This window comes from Monomorium pharaonis, chromosome 10 (genome assembly GCF_013373865.1).
Source record: "Monomorium pharaonis isolate MP-MQ-018 chromosome 10, ASM1337386v2, whole genome shotgun sequence".
In the NCBI taxonomy this organism is placed as follows: Eukaryota; Metazoa; Arthropoda; class Insecta; order Hymenoptera; family Formicidae; genus Monomorium; species Monomorium pharaonis.
The window spans coordinates 2,098,914-2,108,531 of NC_050476.1; the positions used below are offsets into that span (position 1 = coordinate 2,098,914).

A 9,618-nucleotide genomic window follows, 5' to 3' on the forward strand; every position below is an offset into this window, starting at 1 on the left:
GGCGCGTTCAATATTTATTTTAATGTTTCCGCCTTGCTGCACGCTTCTCTTTGAAACTCCGAAATGTACAGTGCAACGCAGAGAGAATTGCTGGCGGCGAAATCAGGCTGACATTGCGTCGTTCACAGAAAACTTTCCCGTCTCCGGATGAAATGAACTTCACAACTTGCCACTAACCCTATCCCATGCCCATGTTTAACATTATCTCCGTTAAATTAGCATTAGTTCACTTGTAACATTATTCGTTCCAATCTGTTACATTGTGATTATTGGATTTAACATGTTAAAAAGCATAACTGGAGTACCGTGTTTCTCAGCAACAGAAAATTTAGCATCTTCGCTGTCTTATTTTATTCTACTGTAAAGCCACACTTGCATGGTTTTATTTTACGCCGTCTCTTTTATGGGCATTCCAACCGTACCTTTTATCGGACTTGAAACTGACAATTTTGAAGCTTTCCGAACAACTGATGTGTCTACTTTGTATGTTTACGAAATAAGCACATTTAGAAGTAAAATTTGAATAAATTGTACTTCAATCGTAGTCAATTGCTATATGTATGTGATTCGCTTGTCGAGATATCTAATATTGTAAATAAAAGAACAAAATCAGTAAAAAAAATAAAAATAGTTCAAAGCATCTTTTGAAAGAGTTTTAGCTCATTTGTGCCATACGTAGTCTTGAGGAAAGTATGTGAAGCAGACGAAACGAGTCTGGTTTCACCATTTTGCAGGGAAATGAAGATAAAGTTGGCAAAGAACGTCCTTGCCTTTCATCTGCAGTTTCTTTGACGGATTTGAAGAATATTATCCCTTAACAAAAATGTTAGATTAAAAACGTAGGAACTTTCACTAATTAAAGAGTAAAGATAGATAATAAAACTTAATTTTTCATTTAATTCTAGGCGAACTTTACTGTAATAGAATTTTAAGAGAGTTCAGGGTTAGTTACAAAGGGATATTTAAAGTTGAATATCGAGTTTTCGCGAAGGAAAAATGGACTCCAAATTAGTTAAAGAATCCGCAGACGAAGAAGTTAAGAAAGCAGTATAGTATGCTATGCATGTTAATCGCTCATTAAATTCGTCCTTGAAAACTAGAACTTAAATTAGAAGTCTATGCGACGGTATACTTTTAATTTGTTAATTATAATATTAGATTAAGATACGAAATTTAAAAAATTTCACGGTTAATTATACAGAAATAAAATTACGTGTTTCGGTGTTCTCTCGATACACAATATTTTCTTCACGATTAACTGAAATATAATCGAGCTAAGATTCTTTCGAAAAGTTGGCGGCCGTAATTAAACTTTTCTCAGTAAATGAAAATGGGACCGAACAACTTTATCTGTGTCCGCCCGAGTGCAATTTTATTATCTCCTCGGATTCACAATAAAACACATTTATCTACCGTTGTGAACTGTCGCACCGTAAACAATCGCCACGTAGATTACAGATTTTACGCGACGACTTCAGGCTTTTTCCATCGAAGCCTTGATTTATTGCATTACACTTGGTACTGACGCTTACACTACCGCCGGCCCCTTCAGGCAACTCAGGCTGAGTTTTATTTACTTTTAGCGAATCGATCGACCGCGGGGGTTAGTGCAGGCAGGAGGAGAGAGACTAGGTGGTTGCTGCGCACCAACCCCCGGCGATGCGAGCTTACGTGGTCCCGGCAACTCCGGGTAGCCTGGCCTTTCGTTCCTCTAACGTTATATCATCGCCTACTTTCCTCTAACCGTGAATTTACGTCGACAGATCGGCCCGAGGATCGGCACGATTCTCTCTTTCGTCGTAATGCTTTACGAATCGACACGTATAAAAACACATGTACGAAATATTGCGCGAATCGATCGAGTTTCTTGCAGTCGTACTTTTCCATTATGTTCAAATTTCAAGGTCTTCAACGTGAATAAAAGATGAGAAATCTATTCTTTTATGTATTATATAACTTTCATGTCACTACATAAACGTACGATCTCTTCATTCGGCATTAAATAATGTATTTACAAGCAGCTTTATGCGGACCTAATGATGAATCATAATTAATTAATCATAATTAATGAGTTGATTTGAATTAACAATCGTAGAACAATGCAGTTAAAGTACATGTTACGATACTTTTTAATCAAAGGATACTTAAATGTACCGAACTTTGGCGAAGAAATCTACTTTCGAAGAAAAAAAAAATGTCTCTGACTTTACATATTCGCGAACCAGAAAGGGAAATTGATCAGAACTTTTGTTTGCAATTGAATCGGCTCCAGCCATAAGTATTAACTTTGGCGGGAGTTTTTAGATAACTCCCGAAGAATTTTCTCGATAATCTTTCTCATGACTCTGAAATTGATCTTGATACAAAGGAAAACGCAATTGCCAATTTTCATATAACGCAGACGTAAATTTAGATAACGCAAATTCTTACTTTTTGTAGTTAATCGTCGAATCGTTTTAATCACTTTTTCAGGATTCATCGAAAGAGAACCGGGAAATCGTATATTGCGGGCATGCTGATTGTGAGGAATTGTAAAAACTGAATGTTAATACAGATACGTGGGATTTTGTTCTCGCCAGTAAATTGCGATAACGGAATATATCGATTGTTTCATTTATCTGCTAACACACACGAGGTAATTTAGTCCGAAGAGAATTAACAAAAATGAAAGCGTAAATGTTGTTAATGTCACAGGGCTATAGTGTACGCTGGCGCGGCAGCAACTATGCTCTGACGATTATACGATCTGAATTATTCACAATACAATCCGGGCGTAATTCGATCACACATACTGTACGTTTTATCAAGAATTAATTTTCATTCGGAGAACCATAATTAATAGCAATCTGTTAATAATGAGCAACAATAGGGAGAAAATAGTAATGCACTGGACGGAAGCAATACAAGCAGCTTTATTGATTATCATCGACAATGGACAAACAGAAGGAGGGTTGCGTTCATAGGGATCGGGATAATGTGTTAAATCACACGCAAGAACGTCGTGCGATTTAATTTAGATGACTGCCACACATATTTATGTAACATTCATTTAAATCAAATAGTTCAGCGCGTATTCCTGCGTCAATTAAATATTACAACAAAAAATGACAGAACCGAGTAGTGCTGAGAATGCATTGGCTAAAAATGGCATTAATAAAATCACGTTAAACATTTTTTGTGCGGACCGAATTAATTTCGCTCAATTTTTATCCGCGAATTCTCCATTTTTAATAATTTGCGTGTCAAGGCGCGCGCTACAACGTGTCACGTGAAAATTTCAATTGTCGCGGCGAGCAATATCGGGCGTTTTATTATAAACGAATCGCGATATTAAACTAAGATTTCTATCTGCCTCTCTCTCTCTCTCTCTCTCTCTCTCTCTCTCTCTCTCTCTCTCTCTCTCTCTCTCTCTCTCTCTCTCTCTCAGCGAGAGATATCCGTGATACTCGTCTTCTCTTCTCGAGTGGGCCCTGTTATTCTTCCGTTCTAAGTGTTTTTCTAATGCGTTTTCATCCGCCGGCGGATCGGCGCGACGGATTTGCCGCTACGTACGAATATTAAATCGCTATTCATCCTCCCTCGGCGACTGCCTAAATTAAAATTCCATCTACGAATTCCATCTTGACGCGCCTACGCGCGCCCGCGACTTCGGCGAAACTCTCCGGTAATCCGGTGTCTTGGCGAAACTCTAGAATTTTTCTTCTCCCGCTAACGTTGAAAAGGGAAACGCGCCCTTCCCCTGGCTTTGGCTTCGTTATCGAACTTATAAAACCTTAGAGATTGAAGTTGGCCCCTCCCTTCCTCCCCGCGCCCCCGTACTATTAAGTGGAATTAACCTTCTCGGCGAGAATCTTAAGATTCCGATTGCTCTAACTTCGCGCGTACCAGCGTGGAACTTTGCCGCGGAACTCATTGCAGCATTCAATCCGCAATTTAGATTTCTCATTAAACGTTGAAAATCACCGATAGATGCACGCGAGTTAACTGTAGACCTCCGCTCCTAGCTCGTGCCCCGTGCTTGCTTGCGCGCCGACTTAATTATTAGGGGCTGTTAGCTTATCGTGTAACGTACATACGTAAGGTACACAGGAAGTGTACGTGAATGACACTTCCTATGCCCGAGCCACCGCTGTAATCGTTAGTCACAATCCTGACAGGTACGAACGACGCTTTGACGTATTTCGACACGTTTTTTGATTAAAATTTGATGAAGGACTCGCAGTCGGTTTTCCGATTGAATATTTTGAAAAGCAAATTCCGATATACATCTTCGCGTTTATTACGCAAATGTAAATCTTTCAGCGATGATTGTACGATGACGTCAACGATGATATCAAATCTTGTTGTGTATAATATAACGCTAATTAGCGATGTTATCTTCTGTAAAGCCGCCTAAATGCAAACAGTAAAATAGCGAGGGTCGTGCAACGCTCCGTTGCGAAAGAAACTGCGATAAGGATGCTACAATAAGGATGTTTCGCGTATAAACGGTCCGGAACGGGCTATAAGACTGTTAATAAATTCTGCTTAAGTTTGCGAAAGCTAATCGATTTCATACTGTAAATTTATAGGATCCCAAGCTGTTGCTCAAATATTTCTTTACCAAGGAGCAATGAAGGCAGTAAATGTCCGGCCGATACGATCTATACATCCACGCTTTCAGTAACAAACACGAACGCCCCGAATATAGAGACATTAACCCGTGAACGCTCGCGCTATGAGCTTTCTGTGCACATATTAGAAACTATTTCCGTGCAACACATAGCGGTATACCGAATATTACGTTATACTCTCTTAGTTACCTTTATTCCTAAATTTCTATGCTACACGGCAACCGAATTAAAAGAAGCCATAGGTTTATTACACGTTTATAGTATGCTCGAATTGAAACAAATATATCTTAAATTATGAATATATAATAGCGTTCTGTTTCGTTATTCGTTATTAAGAATTAAACGAACACTTTCGTTGACGTGTTAACTTTTCGAGCGTTTAGTCGTAGTTGAATAATTGAATTGGAATTAGTGTTATAAATGGATACTGCAAACTACGACATTGCAGTGGATGACAAAAATTGCATTTATTTATGATATCATTGAATGTACGGGTAGTTAACGAGAGTCTAACAAGAGTCTGCATTTGCTTTAATATTAAATGATACTTTCGTTATATCGAGTAAAATAAAGTTATGTGTAACAGCGAATTTAAAATTCTCTTTCGATATTGATTTTAGGCATTTTACCATATGAGTAAATTTTTAGTTTGTTTATACTTGACTGTACACTGATAGAAAAAATATGTGATATTTATGACAATAATTGCATAGTAAAATAATTATAGTCAGAAATGTTACTTTTACAGTAACTGTTACAACAATATTAATAAAAATCATGTACTATAGTGATAACAACTATGAGAAAATTGTACTATAAATTATACAGCTTTAAAGTATATCATATGCTTATTGTTACTAATATTAATACTAGTAAAAATTACTATAAAAATGATATTTTGACTATAATTATTTTACAATTATGCAATTATAATCACAAATACATTTTTTAAATACTTTTTTTTTACTTTTTTTCTATCGATGTAATACAATTATGGATATGCGAAACTGGAATGTCAATACGCGACTTAAAAAGATATGTAAACCGGAACGTTAATAAAAAATGCGTTTTGCAATAATAGTCACATAGTTTTGTTAACGTTTTTAATAAATATGTTTGCGAGCAAGTATATTAGAATTTATTAGCGAAAGAAAAATTTTGGAAACTAGAAAATGTCATGAATATGGCATCAAAATCCTACCACCAACCATGATGGTCAGTCCCTAACAAAGACGAACGAGCAAAAGCTTAATCTAAACATCTACCACCTTTTACGTTGATTCGTCGGTCGTCGCTTATTTTTGTCGACATCAACAAATCCTCTTTCTCATTAATAGTACGTTGGCCATTAACTCGACCATTTATCATCGGCCGATGTGGCGATCTGGCATCTCTTGGACCTTGGTGTAGCGGCGCTATATTTATACCACGCGTATCTGTATCGATCGCGTAAATTTCTTCGGGGGTAACGGCATTTAATTTCACCGCGTGTCACTTAACCCTCCGCCTCCTGGCAGACGGGTCCATTAGGCCCGCACCTGTTTCGGGAACTACGTTCATGTAATCAATTAGAGGAACAGCTTTCTTAACTCTACCGATATCTCACGTAAACGAGACGGTCGCGTGAGAAAAATTGCGCAAAATCCTGTTCTTTTATAAAATTCACATTGATATTGTTGTACAAAGATATAAGATATAAGAAATTATATTAAATATTTTCGAAAAGCGCGAATCTCCGATGGGTTTAGATACCTCAGGGAGGTAAGGAATTAATCTCGATACGAGAGAGGAGACGGACATGCATTGCGCAAGGGATATTACATTATTAATGATTCGCATTTCGCCCATGTCCGATATACTTGCCGAATTTCTCGCGAAAAGTTTTGCGACGCGATGCTAAAATCGTATATCGCGACAAGTGCAGAATATTGATCTCGTGAATATTTTAAGGCGTCGAACGTATACACATGTACGCATACACACACTCGCGCGCGCGCGAGAGCGACAGATAGATAGATAGATAGAGAGAGAGAGAGAGAGAGAGAGAGAGAGAGAGAGAGAGAGAGAGAGAGAGAAAGCGCTACGAACGCGGAAACCGTTGTCACTGGAATCCCCATAGATTATTCTGCATTGTGGCAAATGCGAGTAGCGTCGCACGCATGTGCATATGTATAATGTATACATGTGACGAACGTTTACATGTTTTAGATTTACCGGGTTGGTGCGGGATCAAAAGCGAGTTCTCTCGCGATACACTCGTGTTTAATTATGAAACGACGAGATGCTAAATTTACCTAGAAGAATAATAGCCGTATGCGTACGATAGCAATACAATTCTTCGTTAATTCGCGTGGTTCATTGGATGTTTAGTTTTACATTTAACAGCTACGGCGCGGTAATTAAAAAGTCATTTCTCACCCCTGGAGCCGCCCCCTCAAAGAGCGTTGTATGCTCCTCCTGAAAGGTTTTTGAGAACGAGAAAAGAATCCTTTCATTTTTTTTTCTTCGAAATTCAACGACTACGGTACGCGTTTATTCTTGTAAAATGTAGTAATGGGGCTTGTTTTTATAAATTAGATACGAAACAGAATATATTACAATCTCTGTAATGCGATATACAAGTTTGTAATAATATCGCCAAAAATATACGCACATGCACAACGCTCTTTGAACGGACATTTCATGTATATTTAAATTTGTGTTTAACTGACGCGGCCGAGAATTTGATATTTAAAGTACATGGCATGCAATATGCACAAGTAGATTTTGTAGCATAAATTAATGATCTCTCGTTTCAATCTGTTCCCTCCGCCTAAACGCGCATAGATACGATAAATAATACAATTTTTTCTTGCTCCGCAATAAAGATTCGCGCACGCGAGATGCCAACGCTTCATGGGTTGGCGCTTAAATTTTTACCTTCATAAGTTTCGCAACGTAAACATGAATATCAGCTAATCAAGTAATTTCCTAGTATCCTTAGGAGCTTCTCTCAAAATGTAAGGTATGTACCTCGTTATCGCGCATCCGGAGGATTCTCTGGCATCCCCGATAGCATCGATCGCCGATCGTCGCATCCTCCGCGCTGATTCCGGAGCGAAATCCGTATTGAGCGCACTGGAGTATCCGGCCATCGTAGCTGCGATCCGTGCCGAGTACTATAGCGACATATCCTTTAGGGGGATGAATCCGCCGTAACGTGTGTGCACCACCAAGGAGAGAACCACTGAGTGTATTTGTGTACGTATGTATGTGTGCGTGTGCGTGTGTGTATGTGTGTGTGATGTGTATATACGTATGTATGTGTGTAATCCCGCACACGGCGCCTTCAACCACCCCTTTGCGGTCGAAGAAACGTATAATCCGCGGTGGTATCCCACGGGTAACTGTCACAGGTGTTACACGTCGCACACACTTCGCATACGGGAGGGATGCAGCAGCAGCAGCAGCAGCAGCGGCGGCGGCGGTGGCGGCGACGGCGGCGGCGACAACAGCAGCAGCACGGAGCGGAGTACGGGCGTCTCGCGCTCGCGTCTACGCGCTCTCCTCCCTCTCGTCTCGCTTACGACGTGCGTCGAGATCACGAGCGGACAGAGCCGACGGCGCAATATCTCTAAAGACGTATCCCCGATCCATTCGACGAGATACCCGGATACACCACCGTCGCGGGCCTTTATCCCACTTCACACCAACAACATTATTCTAACCGGACGCACCACTTTAGTGTCCAGCGAGGGTGACGCGCACGAGGGCTGGTATCGTCAGGACGAGAACGGGGCACCCTCGACGGCCGCGAGTCCTCTCGGCGGCGCGCGTCGCTCACCCCGCGACATCACGACATGTAATACTCCGCGCGTCCACCGAACGCGGTCGCTCCGAGTCCGCGGGGGGAGGGTGGCGAGGGGATGGGAGGGATGAAACGAGAATCTCACCAGGTGCGAAACGCGGACGCGGAGAGGCGCGAGTGACGTTTTCTTCCGCGCGATCGAACTCTCCTCCTCGTGTCCCCGGGTCCACCACTCGAGAAAGGAGAAAGCGCGAGGGAGAGAGAAACGAGAGCGCGCGCGAGGTTCGACGTTTGCTGACGCGCGCGACGTTCGTTTCGCAGGGTAAGGGTGGCTAAAGGGGTGACGAGGCGAGTCTATCACGTCGCGGACACGTCACGTATCCAACCCGCACGGCAGACAGCACGGAACTACTGGCGGTCCCTACGCGAGCGTAATTCCATCCCCACCGCGCCTACGGCCAGGTTACCCCCACGACAGCGTCGTTGCTACACGCGCCCCTTACCCCCTCCTCAATAATGGGCACGCACCGAGAGCTATCCGGAGCGTGACACACGCTTACGCTTTTGGTGGGGGCTACAGTCGCGTGGCGGCGACTCGGAGGGGATGCGAGAGATGAACTTGGCGGCGGTGGTGGAAACGGCGGCGGCGGCGGCGGCGGCGGCGGCGGCGATGGTGGTGGTGGCGGCGGCGGCGGTGGTTAGCGGCGCATGCGCATGCCACGCGCCGCCGTCACAGCCACCGCTCGTTGCTCGTCGCTCTGACGGCGGCGGATGCACCGCGCGGCCTCGTGAAAATCTACGACAAGTGCGTGCGTACACTCGTACGTACGTACGTACGTGAACGTACGTACGCGAGCGTCGCGTACAAACGAAGGCCGCGAGAGTGCAGGGACCTCTGCCGCCGCTGCCACCACCACCACCACCACCACCACTACCATCATCACCGCCGCTGCTGCGCCACGCTCCGTACCTACCTACGTCGTCGCGTCGACCGCGACGAGGATGCTGGCTAAACGCGGCTACGTGACTTCTGCGATCCGCCGCGGCCGGAGGCAGAGGCGGGAGGGAGAGGACATTACGGGGCGAATTACATGGCGCATCGGAAAAGAATTCGCGCGCGACTTTCTCGGAGTTTTACTGCAAAAGAGATTATGAGTTATCGTACCCGGTATAAAGTGTAATAACGCCGCCAGTCCGCGCGGAATGCCGTCGCGATAC

At 42.9% G+C, this 9,618-nt stretch overlaps 1 protein-coding gene across 2 annotated transcripts in view; it reads right to left on the minus strand.

The window, feature by feature from the left end:
* Window positions 1-8,995, minus strand: part of LOC105834888 (irregular chiasm C-roughest protein) — a 120,974-nt gene extending 111,979 nt beyond the window's left edge. For both annotated transcript variants that reach the window (XM_036293189.1, XM_012677717.3), the window contains exon 1: window positions 7,626-8,995. In XM_036293189.1, coding sequence (XP_036149082.1) covers window positions 7,626-7,747 — 122 coding nt within the window. In that variant the 5' untranslated portion in view covers window positions 7,748-8,995. The remainder of the gene's footprint in view (window positions 1-7,625) is intronic.
* Between the last annotated feature and the right edge of the window lie 623 nt (window positions 8,996-9,618).